This window comes from Arvicanthis niloticus, chromosome 9 (assembly GCF_011762505.2).
Source record: "Arvicanthis niloticus isolate mArvNil1 chromosome 9, mArvNil1.pat.X, whole genome shotgun sequence".
Classification (NCBI taxonomy): Eukaryota; Metazoa; Chordata; class Mammalia; order Rodentia; family Muridae; genus Arvicanthis; species Arvicanthis niloticus.
The window spans coordinates 59,074,297-59,089,655 of record NC_047666.1 but is presented as its reverse complement, the minus strand read 5'-3'; the positions used below and the strand labels follow the sequence as shown (position 1 = coordinate 59,089,655).

The 15,359-nt window shown below is 47.0% G+C and overlaps 1 protein-coding gene and 1 long non-coding RNA gene across 6 annotated transcripts; one reads left to right on the top strand and one right to left on the bottom strand.

Moving 5' to 3' along the window:
- Positions 1–306: 306 nt before the first annotated feature.
- Pex26 (peroxisomal biogenesis factor 26) lies at positions 307–11,083 on the bottom strand. 5 transcript variants are annotated; one of them, XM_076940497.1, is made up of 6 exons: positions 10,504–11,083; positions 9,125–9,265; positions 7,452–7,747; positions 4,963–5,109; positions 1,143–1,241; positions 307–765 (listed from the first exon to the last, which is right to left on the bottom strand). In XM_076940497.1, exons 1-6 carry the CDS (start codon positions 10,719–10,721, stop codon positions 635–637), a joined length of 1,032 nt encoding a protein of 343 aa, XP_076796612.1. In that variant the 5' UTR covers positions 10,722–11,083; the 3' UTR covers positions 307–634. The 5 variants fall into 5 exon arrangements, with proteins under 5 accessions (XP_076796612.1, XP_076796610.1, XP_076796611.1 ...); XM_076940495.1 differs by having other exon boundaries at positions 307–1,241; positions 10,504–11,080; XM_076940496.1 differs by lacking the exon at positions 10,504–11,083 and adding an exon at positions 10,120–10,463 and having other exon boundaries at positions 307–1,241.
- Positions 11,084–11,139: 56 nt separating this feature from the next.
- LOC143443520 (uncharacterized) lies at positions 11,140–15,053 on the top strand. The gene is made up of 2 exons (XR_013112598.1): positions 11,140–11,471; positions 13,819–15,053. It is a non-coding gene; the product is annotated as an uncharacterized LOC143443520 (long non-coding RNA).
- Positions 15,054–15,359: the final 306 nt, after the last annotated feature.

Sequence of the window (15,359 nt, the reverse complement as noted above, 5' to 3'; positions counted from 1 at the left end):
AGTTGCCAAGATTTAGATGGAAAATTCTAAGAGTCTGTGAAGTTTCCTCTTCTAGAGGAAAGCTGTTGACTCACAATTCCTTAAAAAAAAAAAAAAAAAGAAGAAGCAACAAAAGGCTAGCAAACCCTCTGCACTCTCTAGCCATCCAGTGTCAGAGATCAGGTGTAGGTGGTCCGCTGAGGGACTCCATCCTGGCGGCACCAGAGGATTCTGTATTTTCACACACAGAAATGCTGAGGTGTGTGCAGTACCTCCTCCCTGGGGTTGTCCCTTTGCCCCGCCCCTTCCCCTCCCCCCAGCCCCCTCGGCCCAGCCCCTACGGATCTTACAGCTCACCTGATTACCCAGTTCCATTTTCAGCTCTCAGCCCTGAGCCTGGCCTACTTTTACACCACATGAGCAGAGAAACATGGGCATTACTCAAACAATGGACCGCGAATAGGACCCAGAGAAAGGACCAAGGAGAGACAGTGGTGAGGCACAATTGGCTGGACAGGTCAAGAGAAGGTGGGGTACACTGGTAAGACACTGGGTCCCAGAGAGCAGCGCTTGGCCCCTGGCATGCTGGAAAACTGAGCTAAGACACAGCGGCACCAAGAAAGATCACATTCCCCAGAGATAAGGTCAGGCAGGCTCACTTGGCTCCCAGTGGCCACCTGGGTAGGTCAGAAGCCACATCCTGTCTGGACAGCAAAATGCCTCTAGCAGAAAGCCTCTTGGCCCCACTGCGACCAATGGGAGGAGACGGTGGGCTGATTCCAGCATCTGTGGGAGGAGCATGGAGGAGGGATATGGGGAGGGGTGCAGGAGAGGAGGGACCTCTGGTTTTACTCAAATTCAAATACTGAGTTGTGCAGCAGTTTTCAGAGGTAAATGGCCAACGGCCATTACAGTTACAGGTCTGTAACTCCCAACTCCCTCGGCACCTGATCTGAAAAGTCACCCTCTGCCTTTGTCAAGAAACCAGAATGTCTCCTGTTCCTTAAGCCCCTCCTTTTCAAGGAGCTGTTGCAGTGGTCTGGGCAGCCCGACTCCGTGCTCTGTGTACTGGGCCTCGGGCTCCACTGTTCTCACATTCCCTTTGAGGCCAGCCACAGTGGGATACCAAAGGAAGGGTTCAAAGGCAGCAAGCCATGGCTCACCTGCCTTGGTCCCTGTTTCTAGAACGAATGGGCCCACTCCCACGGTGCCATCTGAGAACCAGCCACTGGGCTCAACTTTCCTGCTTCTGTAGACGTGGACTGTAAGAGACAGAGGCAACCAGATAGGACCACTCAGTCATGGATGGCAGCGAGTGGGTAGAGCCGAGAAAGTGTGGCCTTCTGGATCCGGCGGAAGAGCTGGGTCAGCTGGTAGAGGAAGGGCAGCGAGGAAGGAGCTGCTGTGGGGAAGGGAGAGACTATCATTAAGTGTTCTTCCCTCAGCCCCTCCATAGTAGCTAGAAAACACATCCCGGCCTCCTGCCATTTGCAGTCTCCTCAGCAACAAGGAATTTCTTTCTCTGAGACATTTTCTCCACTTGAATTACAATAACTTTAAATATTCTAGAAAAAACATCCAGATTTATTACATCTTTATCTTTCTGATATTTACACAGACACTGGTGACTCTCAGAGAAGCCTACACTGCTTCCAGTGTCTTGGGTGTGTCTCAGGTGTGTCTTGCTTTCTTCCAAATGCCTCTTTCTTAATTCCCATGCTTAGGCCTATATTAATTTTTTTTAAATTGGAACTGGAATGCTAGCTCAGTAGTTTAGGGCACTTCGCTGCTCTTGCAAAGACCTGGGTTCAGTTCCCAGCACCCACATTGGAGGCTCATAACCATTAACTCAAGTTCCAGGGGATCCAACACTTCTGGCTTCCGAGAAAACCCAGCACTATGGGGTACACAGATACACATGCAGACATGCACATATTTTTTAAGTCTGAAACAAATGTTGATTAAGCCCCACCTCTACTTCCTGAGAGAGATAACTAATAACACTGGCAGCAGCGGCTGCCGCTGGGAGAGCCAGATGGAAGATTTCACTACACTTGTGCCTTCCTATGCTTTTCAGTTCCAAGCCTTGCAACAATTTGACCACAAATTAACTACACTGAAAATAAAGAAAACTCTACCATTGGTTTCCTTTCTTTGTTTGGATTACAGACTTAAAAAACAAACACAGGAAATATATATTTCTATCTTTGTTTTGATTTGATATAGGAAGGTTGTTTTACTTTGTTTGAGACAGGGTCTCCTGTAGCCCAGGCTGGCCTGGAACTTATAGAGGCAAGAATGACTGAGCTGAACCTTCTGCTTTCATCTCTTAATGCTGGGACTACAGGTGTGAGCCACCACACCAAGTGCTATGTGGTGCTGGGGACTGACCCCAGGCCTTAGTACACACCAGGCAAGCATGGTATCTGAGCTCATCCCTGGCCTCCAAAATAAGGAATACATATTTCTTTCTTAAGCAGAAAAATGCCCCAGCATCTTAGAAAGCTGGGACAGGAGCTTCAGCTGGGACTAGAGGTTGAGGCCAGCCTGGCAAGGCCATGAGACACCCAAGGACCTGCCCCTCTAAATGGGGGGAAGCAGGGTTTAGGGCTAAGGAGATGGCTCAGTAGGTAAAGTACTTGCCAAACAAGTGTGAAGACCTAAGTTTGAATCCCAAACACTCATTTGAAAGCCAGGCATGAGGGTAGCACAAGCCTGTAACCCCATGGCAAGCTCCAGGTTCAGTGAAGAGACTCTCTCAAAAACTACAGTAGAGGCTGGGGCTGGGTGATGGCAGTCACTCCTAAGGTACGAGGCCCTCAACTTAATCCTGCGTCATCGTCATCACTGTCGTCATCATCATGTGGAGGAGCCAACATCAACCTCTAGCATCCAAGCATGTAAACATCTGTGCACGTACGCACACACATATACCACACACACACATGCTCACACACATGCTCACACATGCTCACACACACACCACACACATACCACACACACGCACACACACACCACACACACATATACCACACACACACACATGCTCACACACATGCTCACACATGCTCTCTCTCACACACACACCACACATACGCTCACACACACCACACACATACGCTCACACACGCTCACACACACACCACACACATGCACACACACACACCACACATACATATGCTCACACACGCTCACACACACACCACACACACGCTCATACACACACACACATATACCACACACACACACCACACATACACCACACACACCACACACATACGCTCACACACGCTCACACACACACTCACATATGCACATATGCTCACACACCACAGATGCACACACACATGCTCACACACACCACACACACTCTCACACACACCACACACACCACACACGCACCACACACACACACTCACACTCACACATGCTCACACACACCACACACACACCACACACACATGCTCACATGCTCACACATACCACACACACACACATACCACACATAAGCTCATACACGCTCACACACGCTCACACACACACCACACACATACCACACACTTGCACACACACACACACTTTAAGGCTGGGGATGAAACCCAGTCCTTCGTATATGTACGTATGCCATATGCTGCCTAACCCTAACCCCCAGCCCTCCATACATGTTATTTTTCTTTAAAGTAACTGACCTTCTTTCTCCCAAGTTCTATTTGCACACACACTCCCCCACCTGCCCCTATCCCCGGCACCCCTCAAAGGTCCTCCTCTCCTGAGGAAGCTGAGCTGCACATGTGTACACACCCAAGTTTGAATGGCCTTCTTAGTCACCATTTAGGAGATCAGGGTTTAGGGGAAGTCATAAGGAACTTCTAAATTCTTATTAAATATGCAAAGTCGAGAGTCAAGGACAGATGAGAAATCACTCAAACAAAACTTCACTTTTTCAGAAGTGGTTTTCCAGCTCTGAGAATGCGCTTCCCCACGTTAGGTGTGTCAGTTCGGTACAGTTTCTGGAAGCTGTTGGTGATTTTCCTGTATAACCTACAGGGCTGTCGAGAGAGGACATTCCTGCTCAGAATCTAACAAAGGACAGGGAAGTGAGGAAAACAGGAACCTACAGTTAAAGGTGGCAGCTTTAAAAACAGGCAGACAGTGTGACTCTGGTCTAGTCACTTTGGTTATTTGATTTCTCAACCAATAGTGAAAGAAAATGAAAGGTTTTTCATTTCTCCTTGGTTTTGAAAGTTGCATAATCCTATCTGTCTAAATTCTTGAGAAAAGTAAAGACTACTTGTCAACCCACAGACGGTAAAGCAGAAGCCTGGCTTGGTGATGCACGCTCCCAAGCCCAGCATTTAGGAGGCAGAGACAAAAGCTTTGGTGCCATTTTGCACTATACAGCAAGACTTGTCTTTTTTTTTTAAGTGGGAGAGGGTGTTTCTCAAACAGCAGTCAGTCACCTAACTGTGGCCCAGTGTCTGTGTATCTGAGGGACCACTACACAGGTGTTTTCACAAGTCTCACCCCTACTTCACAGTGAGGCAGAAAAGATTAAATCACCCAAAGACCCAACACATATCAGTCAGGAAAAATTCTATAAACCAGAATATCATTTAGCTGTTTCAAATTATTTTCCCACATCTTCTAAAATGCTTTAGACTTTCACTTACAATTTCAGGGCCACACTAGCTAGGAGACACTTGGATCAACACACTCTACTTTAGGTGTTACCGTGAGGAAGTTTCTTTATGTTGCGTTCTGACTAGAGGTCGCCCCTGGATGAAGCAGGGCCTAGGTGAGTCCATCAGCATGCAGGGCAGCAGGGAAATGTTCTCCAGCTGCTCTCCTAGGTTCTAGGCCTGGTCTCTCCTCCAGGTGAGGTAGACTCTTGTTCTTTGTGGAGGAGGCTCAGTGTCACAGGAGGTGGCTCCCTCCTAGGCAGCACCTGCTCTCACAGACCTTGATGTCACACCCTTTACTCACCTGGGTCAAATCGTAGAACCAAGAGACAGAGGATCAAGGCAGCCAGAAGGCCCTTTCTGAAGGGTAGGGAGAGGAGATGGCTCACCGCAGAGCCCCAAAGCCGCCGAAGCAGAATCAGCAGTGACAGCAACTTACGGGAGAACGAACCTGGTCAGGGGACAGAGCATCATCGCAGAGTGAGTCAGGCAAATCAGATCTGAAGAGTTAATCCAAACTGAATGAGAATGAATTCCTTGTACCGCTCATTAAATAGTTCCAAAGAAAAAAAATACTGAAATCTTAAAAAAAAAAAAAAAAAGGCATCGTTTGCTTAGGGGGTTGGTTTGATTTGGCTTTTGTAGTGCTGAGGATGGATCCCATGACCTTGTAGCTGCTTGGCATGTATTCTATCTACCACTGAGCTATATGGAGCTTTGTGACCTGGTAGGTCCACAGCTATCCAAGATGGTTTAAGAACAGGCTGTATGAAGATGCAGTCAGTGCATACAAGACCTATGCATCTGTGTAAGCACTCTTCATATTACAAACTGACTTGTGTAAACTAAGTCAGAGCCTTACTTGTGACACATTAACATGGAGAAATGGAGGGCCTTTAATATATGCAGTAGAGAACTCAAGACTGGGATTCTGAATGAGACCATGAATCCCAGCAATCCAAAACCAAGTGATGCCCATCCTGACAGGACCACCTGGACTTGCAACACAGGTTATGGTTGTGCTCATTCTCATGTCTAGAACTGTTTGGGGAGAGAGAACCTCTACTGAGAAAATGCCCCTACCAGATTGCCCATGGGTAAGCCTGTGGGACATTTTCTTGATTAATTATTGATGTGGCTGAGGCTATCCCATGGGGGAGGGGTGGGGGACAGTACCATCCCTGGGCTCAGGTCCTGAGCTGTATAAGAAAGCAGGCTGAGCAAGTCCTATGGAGTAAGCAGTAAGCAGCACCCCTCCATGGTCTCTGCGTCAGCTCCTGCCCTGTCACCTTTAGTGATGCACTGTGCTGTAGAATGTAGGATGAAAGAAACTCTTTCCTCAAGTCGCTTTTAGTCACGGTGTTTTATCACAGCAATAAAACCTACCTAAGACAATGGTGGTGGGCCTGCACACCCCCCAAAACCACAACCTGCTAACAAAGAAGTGACTCTATCCCAGCAGGACAGACTTGGAGATAGACTTTGGAGAACATGATTATAGTTTCCTGATTAAAATAATAGGATCTCCTGTAAATTTTAAAAAGAAGGCTTAATGATCCCTAAGCTATCCAAAGACAGAAGGTACTGAAAGAGGGATACAGCTAATTGTTCTTCTAGTTCTGCTCTGAAATGGTTATTTTGTTTCTGGTGGTAGACAAGCACATAAAAGTGTATTTGATATAAAAGTATAATTCCAGTGTGAAACTCCACGGCTTCTCTTCCAAATGGCTATTCAAACTGCACAGAAATTCACTGAATTGTACAGTCTTTCAACCTAATTAATTTCTGTGTCTTGGTTTCGTTTTTTAATTTGCATCCATTTTTGCCATATCTAAATTTTTGTTTATTCCACCACACAATAAAGTGATATCATAGCAAATAAAAGGGATGCACCCTCTTTTTTATAATCAAGCTCACACACACACACACACACACACACACACACATTATATGTTCACTTCCTGGAACCCACACTGTGGTTCTCACAACTGCCTGTAACTTCTGCTCCAGAAGGATCTGATGCCTCTAGCCTTCATGGGTACCTACACTCACATGCATATATCCACACACAGTCAAATGCACAGACATAATTTAAAATAAAATTTATCTTGTTTTAAAAATCAGAAAGCCCTGCTTCAGGAGACAGGTGATTTTCTAGCCCTGGAAGTCTTCACACACAGACTGAGGTGAGAGGGACTGAAAGGCCTGAGCAGGAAGGATGGTCTGGGCCAAGGGCCTTTAAAGTTCCTGCAACAGAACAACCCCACTCCCAAGTCTGCTCCAAGGCCTTGTAAGGATGGTACCAGAAGCCAGTGGGTAGCACGACTGTATGCTAAAGAACAAGGCAGGCCTCAGCTGAGAAAACAAAACACTCAAAAGCTCTAGATCAGTGAAGGCAGATGGGAGGCCGAGCCCAAAGACTTACAGCTGAAGAAAGACATCTTGATTTCGTAAGTTACAGAGTTAAGTTACGTGTGTATTAGGGCGAGTGTTTGAAGGAGGGGTAACAGCTCCACGCCAGCGTAATGGAAGCAAAAAATCTAGCGAGAGGATCCCAAGGAGATGATGTCTGATCAGACCCCAAAGGAAAGCGACTTTTCAAGAGACAAGTCAGGGTCAGGAGACCCGCACCACCTCCCCATGTGAGACTCTCCTTGGGCTCCAACTTCAGAGTCTTGCTTGGTTTGTATACAACACAGAGTTAGCCTTACGTTCCTAAGCTTAAGAAACTCAGAAATGTACAGGGGATGCCACTGGACCACTTTGCAGAGGCCACAAAGCCCGATGTCCTACCTTCCTGGCTCAGCTTCTGGGGCTCCTGGGAGTTCGAGTGCTCCTGCATGTGCTGTTGTCTTGCTGTGTGGATGGTCTGGAGCACTTCTACCCTCTGCTTCTCGCTGAAGGCCGCAGAGCCCACTGCCAGCTCCTCAGCCTCTGACAAGCGACCCGAGGGTAGCAGCAGCCGGAGCAGGTGGAGTTGGGCCAGTGCTCCATACTCAGGAAGGCCCTGGTTATCTGGGTCTTGGAGCCAGGCATTGGCCACATCCAGCACAGCTCCTGGCTCTTTCATTTTGCTGTATAAAAGGATGCTGTGTCCCCAAACAACACAGTCCCCAAAAAGAAGAGTCAGTGATCTCTAGGGGCTTATCTTCAAAACTACAAATGTCTATAATCCTACCCTCCCAGGTCCTCCAGCCTGTCCCTGTGGGGCATGAACACTGTTAAGAGTTAGAGACCAGAGGCTGGAGAGTCGTTAAGAATACTGACTGCCCTTCCAAAGGTCCTGAGTTCAATTCCCAACAACCACATAATGGCTCATGACCATCTGTAATGGGATCTGATGCTCTCTTCTGGAGTGACAATGTACTCATATATATAAATAAATCTTAAGAATAATAAGAATTAGAGACAGGGGTAGGAGACAGTGATTAAGAATGAGCCCTGCTCTTGCAAAGGACTGGAGTTTTATTCACAGCAATGATACCGGGCAGCTCGAAACCACCTGCAACTCCAGCTCTGGGTATCTGAAACCATCTTCTGGTCTCCAAGGGCACCGGCACTCCTGTGCACACACTAATAACTTTTAAAAACAATAACTTTTTTTTTTTTTTTTTAAGAATTAGAGACTGAGGGCTGGAGAGATGCTCAGAAGTTAAGAGCAGTGGTTATTCCTCCTGAGCACCCAGGTTTGATTCTCAGCACCCAAATGAAGGCTCACAACTGTCTGCAACCACAATTCCAGGGAATCCAATGCCTTATTCTGGCCTCTGTGGGCACCAGACACACATGTAGTGCAGACATACAGTGCATGCAGTACAGACAAACACTCAGGCCAAACACCCTCACACATAATAAAACAAAATGTAAAATATTTGCTATGCAAGCCTGAGGCCCAGAGTTGAGACCCTGGCAGCCACATTACAATTTGGATGTGGCTCCACCCACCCCTGTAATCCCAGCATTGAGGGGAAGAGCCAGGAGGATCACTGGCACTTGCTAGCTATCAGCCTAGCTAAGAAGGAACGTGAGGTTCAGGGAAGAGACCCTGCTTCGAAGGAATAAAGCAGAGGGTGACAGAGGACTCCAAGTGCCCTTCTCTGATCTCCACGCACACATGCAGGTGTACCCACATGTACACATATACCACACACATACCATTTATACTCATACCCACATACACATAATTTTTTTTAAGAATTAGAGATCCCCAGGAGGCATCAGGAAGTGTGATTGGCTCTGTCCTCCTGCCAGCCTGCTTCACCACTATCTTGTGTGTACACTCTTTCTTCTAGCCTACTCCCAAATGCCAACTTCTCATAGTTAGTTGCCATGGTGTAAGGTCTGAACAAGGTAAGGAGATCCGAATTTGAGGAGAACTGACTGGGAATGAGAACAAAGGAGTCAGGAGACCCCGACTCATGAGGACCCCAATCCCACCCTGATCCAGCTCTAGCACAAGGACCTACCACAGCTCCAGGACCTTGGGAGGCAGCTTCTCAGGAACCTGGTAATACTGAAGGACCCAGGACAGGGCTTCTCTCCATCGATCCATTTCTGCCAGAGCCTGGATCCCCACAACACACAGGGAGCATTTCACCTCCACAACACTGACAACAGAAAACAAAAGTCAGGTTCAGATGTGTTTCCCTTCTCTCCACACCATCTTCCACACTGGGAAAGGAAGCCAATGTCCGAAGCCAATATCCAATTCAGAGGGCACTACCTTTACCTTTTCTGTTACTTATTGGCCCAGACCACACCACTAGTCTCTTGGGCTGCCCTTCCACCCCGGAGTTAAGTTCTGGAACCTTTTTAGAGGAAACCTTTTAGAGCTACTGCCCAGCACACATCTCTGCATCCGAGTGGAATAAAAACTGAACAACGGAAAGGTAAGCATGCAGGAATAGCACACCGCGAGCATGCAGCAAGCGAGCACACACTGGCGGAGAGTAGGAGTTGAGAGTGTGCTGACTGAGAAATGGGCTTGGGGTGAGGCTTCTGGCTACGTGCTCATATAGGAACTTAACTGGTCTTTTAGAACTATCTATGTCCAGCCAGACAGTGGTGGCGCACGCCTCTAATCCCAGCACTTGAGAGGCAGAGGCAGTTGAATCTCTGAGTTCGAATCCAGCCTGGTCTACATAGTGAGTTACGGGTCAGGGCTACACAGAGAAACCCTGTCTCAAAATGAAGAAAAACCTATAAAACTATATCCAATGGACATAGGCAAAGCCCTCAACATTCGATGTGCAACCTTCATCCCCCTAAAACCACAGTCAAGTCTCACCAGTGTTTGCTTCTCTGCAGTCAACTTTGACTGTTCTGACTACTCCCTCCTCTCCTGTGGCCTCAAACAGCTCTGAGGAAGGTTTACACTCCACAGAGAAATGGTGCCCCCCAGCTGCCAGATGAGGCCAATGCATTAGAAAGAGCCATCTAAAACAAACTAAAGGCAATTCACCCAGTCCTTGAAGAGGACCAGAACAATGTGCTTCTGCCTTGATTCCCCCATTTTCCAAGATTCTGCCAAGGCCAGTAATGAATAAGAGGTGGGTTCCCAAAGGAGTCCTTCTGCTTACTGAACCTCCTCACGACTGAACACTTAATAGACATCCTCCTGCCTGAAAAGGTGGGCAACGGCTGTGGCGCCCCTCCAAACTGTTGCATGATTTGACTTCATTGTACAGTATCACGAGTGCAGGATGTGCAACCAGCCTCTCTCAAAGAGGATAGATCCCCTAGGGAAAGCAAGTTGTAAGGTTGGCACAATCTCGCAATGCCAGAAATTCTGAGTCCGAGTTCCTCCCCAACAAGGATCCAGAATGGAACACAGCCCAGCACGTACGTGCCACTCGCGGGCTCCTCCGCCAGGCTCTGCCAGGCTCGTTCGCACGTCTCTAGTGCGGCATGGAAGTCCAGGTGCACCACCAACAGGTCGGCCGCCTCTTCCAGAAGGTGCACCGCGGGTGACACAGCCGGGAGGGCGAGCGCGGGCTCGCTGCTCCGAAGAGGGCCCACGAGCCCTTTCAAAGGGACTGCAGAAGTCGAGGCGTCGCTCTTCATAGCCAGCCTGGGTCCGAGCAGGTCTCCTCACACGTCAGGAGGACAGGTCCTCCAGAGCTTCCTGGAAATCCGGAATGGGCCAGGTAGATGACCCGCAAGCTTCACACTCTTCCCCTCCACGCCTCTCCAGGTCTGTTCCTAGGAAAGGACCATGAAGGCGCTGGACGCGGACACAGCCTGCGCTCACCGACAGCCTAACCCTTCGGGGACTGGCCTGTTCAAAACGTAAGAAGGTGCCGAAGGCCCAGCACTAGTTCCTCCTGCCCCTGGACCTGTGCTGAAAGCGCCAAAGCTCCCAGAGTAGAGAGCGCGACAACAGAAGACCCGCCCGGGAACACCTTCGCCCCACACACTTCACCACTACGACGCACGCGCGCGCCCTGGAGCTCAGGATTCTGGGAGTTGTAGTCTTGGCCTCTTGGGTCTGTGAGGCTTCGGGGACCCTCTGGCGCCCAGAGACTGTCATCTTCCAGAGAGAACGCATCAGATCACCAGCTTCGAGGTGGAAAAGATGGGGAAGCAGAACCATTAGTAAAATGCCTTTGTCCTGTGAAATGCGATTTTTCCCTCGCTAACCGGAAGAGGACGGACGGAAGAAAGTCCAGTAAGGAGGTGGAGCTACCTACACCATTATTTTTAACCTCTAAAGGAGTCCGTTGAGAAGGGAACTTAGGAAAGAAGAAAAAGAAAGCTCTGGAGCTGGCTATTTCCTCTTCATGAGTTCGGTGCTGCTATAAAGTATAGCAGAAGGTAAAAGCGCTTTCTGTCTGTTATTTTTTCATCTCTATGAGTTAAGGACAACTATTACTCTATTTACAGGTGACGTAGGTCACACAATAAATAAGTCACAAGAACATTGTCAAACCAAAGAAAACACTGTTTTTTTCTATTTTGGTAGGAGTGTCCGGGCGGCGGTAGAACTGTGATCTGTGCTTTGTATTCAGCAGATCAACACACGAGTTACATAAACTCTCGGATCCTGCGTTGTTTATGTAAATCAGGATGTCATAAAAACAAAACTATGCACGTGTCATGCAATTCTTCAATACAGTATTGGGCCAACATAAGAGCTGGTGTGTGTGTGTGAACATATAAATATGTATATTTTTATGTTATATTTGTATTGTTTGTTTGTTGAAACAGGGCTTCTCTGTGTAGCCCTGGCTTTCCTGGAACTCAAGGCTGGCCTCGAACTCAAAGATCAGCCTGCATCTGCCTCCCTAGTTCTGGGATTAAAGGCCTGCGCCACCAGGACAGGCTTCCTATTATATAATTTTACTCAGACTCATAAATCACCAATTATCTGTGTGCTTCAGGCAGGATCTCCTAACTCTTCTACATTTATGCTCCGCCTTCTTGGTTTGACTTCGTCCAGTTCTCTACCTTCTGAAGTCTCCCAAGCTTCCCTAGACTCCCCTGCTCCCTCAGTGACTGAGTTAGACAGCTAGGCCAAGTCTGCTCACCTCAGACATGCCTTTCTTTTATTGCTAACACTGACACAGCAGCCTTTAAATCTCTGCAGAAGGTCCTCACACAGCTGAGACAGAAATGGCAAGTCTGTCAAAGCCTGGTACTGTGACCCTGTTAGGTGAAAAGGCCAGGATGTCACTTGTTATATATATATATATATATATATATATATATATATATATATATATATATTTTTTTTTTTTTTTTTTTTTTTTTTTTTTAATTTTCCCCACTGAGAATTGGAGAGATGGCTCAGCAGTTAACAGCATTTGTTTTTGCAGAGTACCTGGGTTCAATTCCCAACACCCACATAGCAGCTCACAACCATCTGTGACTTTAGTTCTGGGGGATCCAGTGCCCTCTTCCTGGCCTCCTGGGGTGCATGGTGCACATACACATACATGTAGGCAAAACAGTCACACACATCAAGTAAGATGAATAAATCTCATACATATTTTTTACTTTTCTACATGTGTTTGTGTGCCTACACAGAGGTGCCACAGCACACATGTGGAGGTCAAAGGATGCCTACAGCAGACAATTCTCTCCTTCCTCCTTTTGTCTTGGAGACCAATCTCAGGTTAGACTTGGCGCTAAGCTCCTTTACCCACTAAGCCCTCTCACTGGCCCCATAAATACTTCCTGATGCTAGTAGATTGCAGGCACTGACCTAGATCCTGGGGGTCCCACAGAAATTAAGGACAAAGCCTTGGTGAGCTTATATTGTAATGGAAGGAAACAAACAACAAAAGTAAACAAATGCTTATTAACAAACAATTACACATGCCTGTAGATCCAGCCAGTCCTAAGGTTGATGTAGGAAGATTATTTTAAGGCCAGGAATTAGAGAGCAGCCAGGACAACACAAAAATGTATGTATGTATGTATGTATGTATATAAGTATATAAGTATATATATATATATATATATATACACACACACACACACACACACACACACACACACACACACACACATTGAAACCTGCTCCCCCAGTATAACTGCAACCATTTTGTTCCATGCCTGCCAGTCATTTTATATTGTTACTGACACAGAAAAATACCATGACTCAGACAGAGCAGGTCACTCTGACCATCTACCCTGTTATGTTTTGAGGTTTGTTGATCTTAAGAAATTCCAGAACCATAAGCTTCGCTTAGGACCAATCAAAATAAAAGTCAGTTAGAATTGTTCTATCTAGCCAGCCAAAAAACTTGAGTCAGAGCTGACCACCTGGCAGCACTTCCTGCACCTACACATGAGCTCATTGTGGTTTTTGCCTTTATAAACTGGCCATGGGAAACATTCATGGTCACAGTCAGCTCCTGAGTCTGGTCTGTGGCCCTGATCATTTTGTCCTGGAGTGAATGGTCAATAAACTATCCCTGTCTGAGTGAGATCGATATATGTGTGGCATAGAGTGACTCTTGGACCCCAACAATACATACATGCACACATATACACATACATACATACATACATACACAAACACACATACATACACTTAAGCAAGTAGAATACATGCAACAGTGTTGTTAGATGATAAAGACTAAGGAGAAAGAGAAGGGAGATGGGGAACCATGGAGAGACCAGCACAATAAGTGCATTTGCCTTTATCTTCTAACAGGAAGTCCAAGGACGAGAACAGAACACAAAAACCATGGCCTTTTTGCTCTGCATTGGCCCTTGTTCTTGGAGTCAGTATTTGGAGCCTCCCATTCAGGATCAATATAGTCTCTGCATCATTGTGAGGAGACCCTCTTCCTCCACAGACAGCATTTGTTCTCCTGTGGCAAACACAAAGCAGAGACACTTGGAATGTGAGTTGCAGAGACTGAGGCTGCCGAAATGTCCCGTCATCTCTGCCTCCGGTTGAACATTAAATGATAAAGATCATCGGTAATAACATAATTACAGGATTGCAAAACACAGCAGCTCATCTGTTTCTCAACCTGAGTTTTTGTTTATGTGAATGAGTATTTTACTACACATCCACCCATGTGCCATGTGCGTGCCTGGTGCCTTCCAGAGGCTGGAGGACTGTGTTATATCTGTAACTGGTGAATCCCCCATGTGGGCGCTGAGACTCAAACTTGGAGCCTCTAGAAGAGCAGCAAGTGCTACTACCCTCTGAGCCATCTCTCTTGCCCCTCAAACTGGGCTTAAAAGTGTGCCTTGAAGAAAACAGAACAGTGGGGATTGGGAGATGGTCAGTAGGCGTCTCGCCTGACAATCAGTTACGAGTATGAGGACCTGAGTTTGGATTCTCAAACGACCACATTAAAAACAAACAAACAAACCGAAAACCTGGCATTGGAAGTGGAAACGGGAAGATCTCCAGGATTTGTTGTCTGCCCAAGATAGCCAAATCTGTGAGCTCTAGTGAGATCAGTGAGAGACCGGATCTCGAAAATTACATCAACTCAGTGTCAACCTCTGCCTTGTGTGTAGCGGGGGGGGGGGGGGGGGGGGGGGGGGAAGAGGAGGAGGAGGAGGAGGAAGGGAGGGAGAGAATAATCAGAACTGGAAGAGCAGCAAAGACAGATTTACATAGACAAAGTGAAACTGCCACTGCACCACTATGTGACTGAGGCCTGGAAAATTCCTAACAAATTCCTTGCTATTCCTCATTTGTCCAGCAGATGGCAAAACAGCCTTAAATTTTTTTTCATTGCCAGAAATAAATTTCTATTTAGCAGTATAGTGACCAGAATGAGGTCAAGCTATTTAAAGCAGAAGTGTGATGTGCTTAAAACTCACATAAAAATAACATTGTGCCAATATGAGCTAAATACATGTGTTAAAACATCACAGAGGAATTAATACAATTAATACACAAAATAAAAACAAGTGTGTGCTTCACTTATTTGTCTCACTTAATCGTCAGCTCTACCTATGGGGCTTCATAGTGGGCGCTGTGTTCATAACCTTTGAAAAATGACGTCCACAAACTGACTCAACACACCACTGCTGTGACCCACAGCTCCCCTCCTCTGAGGACACCCAGAGTTTCTCAAATGAAGACATACCAATCCTAAACAGAGGGCGGTCCACTCTATGTATGTGAGAGTGAACATGTGTACCAGACTATATCTGGCCAGCCAGATTTCTCCCTGACTCTATCAGGGGCCACTGGGACAGGATGTTTGGCAAGTGTCTACTTTCTCT